The sequence below is a fragment of the Drosophila grimshawi genome, unplaced genomic scaffold (assembly GCF_018153295.1).
Source record: "Drosophila grimshawi isolate 15287-2541.00 unplaced genomic scaffold, ASM1815329v1 contig_1006, whole genome shotgun sequence".
NCBI lineage: Eukaryota > Metazoa > Arthropoda > Insecta > Diptera > Drosophilidae > Drosophila > Drosophila grimshawi.
Genome location: NW_025062489.1, coordinates 2,144,518 through 2,145,569, shown reverse-complemented (window position 1 = coordinate 2,145,569; position 1,052 = coordinate 2,144,518). Strand labels below are relative to the sequence as shown.

The 1,052-nt window shown below is 52.9% G+C and overlaps 1 protein-coding gene across 1 annotated transcript; it reads right to left on the bottom strand.

Annotated features, from left to right (window-relative positions):
- Positions 1 to 1,052, bottom strand: LOC6565118 (estradiol 17-beta-dehydrogenase 8). Its single transcript, XM_001991052.3, has 2 exons — positions 885 to 1,052; positions 1 to 813 (listed from the first exon to the last, which is right to left on the bottom strand). The coding sequence occupies exons 1-2, from the start codon at positions 925 to 927 to the stop codon at positions 110 to 112; spliced, it is 747 nt and encodes a 248-aa protein (XP_001991088.1). The 5' UTR covers positions 928 to 1,052; the 3' UTR covers positions 1 to 109.

Here is a 1,052-nt window from a genome sequence, read left to right as displayed (position 1 = left end):
ACAAAAACACATAACAATAACGTTTTTCTTTAATTGTAGATCTACAACAAATAAATGCAAAGTTATTTAACTATGTTGTTGTTGGTGTTGTTAGTGGGTTGATTAATATTCACTTGAGGCCGCCGGTAACCTCAATGGCAGCACCATTCACATAGGAGGACCTCTCGGATGCGAGGAAGGCAATCACTTCGGCAATCTCATCGGGCTGGCCGAGGCGACCGAGGGGGCAGCGTTGCACGACCTGCTGCTTGATGTTGTCAGGCACCACAGCCACCATTGGGGTGTCTATGTAGCCGGGCAGGATGCAGTTGACACGTATGCCGAACTTGCCAAACTCCTTGGAGGCCACCTCGGTCAGGGAGACGACGCCCGCCTTGGTGGCGGCATAGTTCGCCTGGCCTACATTGTTCATGCGTGCCACAATGCTGGACAGATTGATGATGCTGCCGTTGGTCAGTTGCTGTTCGATCATCGCCTTGGCGAACTGTTGCGTCACCAAAAACGTCCCCTTCAGATTCACGCTGTAGACATCGTCGTAGTCCCGTTCGGGCATCTTCAGCAGGTAGCCGTCGCGGGTGATGCCCGCCGAGTTAACCACAATGCTTGGCGCCTGCTTGAACTGGGCCACTGCTGCGGACACCGCACTCTGTACACTCTGCAGCGAGGAGACATCCACCTCGACCGCAGCAGCGGGCACCATTAGCTGCTTGACCGTCTCCTGAGCCGATTGCAGATTGCGATCGGCAGCAATGACCTTGGCGCCGTCACGAGCCAGCAGGCGACAGGTGGCACGACCAATGCCAGAGCCGGCGCCTGAAAACAACAAATTTCTTGTTCACACACTTCGTCCAAATTGGCCACTTAAATCTAGCCCAGTTACGTACCTGTCACAAATGCCACCTTTCCAGCCAATAATCCACTTGCCATTGTGTGTGTCTGTGTGTGTGTGTGCTTATATATATTTGGGGAACTAAATCTAATCAGCGCCAGCAACTTGCAGGGGAAATTCTAAGCATAACACGCCACCTACGCAGCGGTTCAGTGGCAGTGTG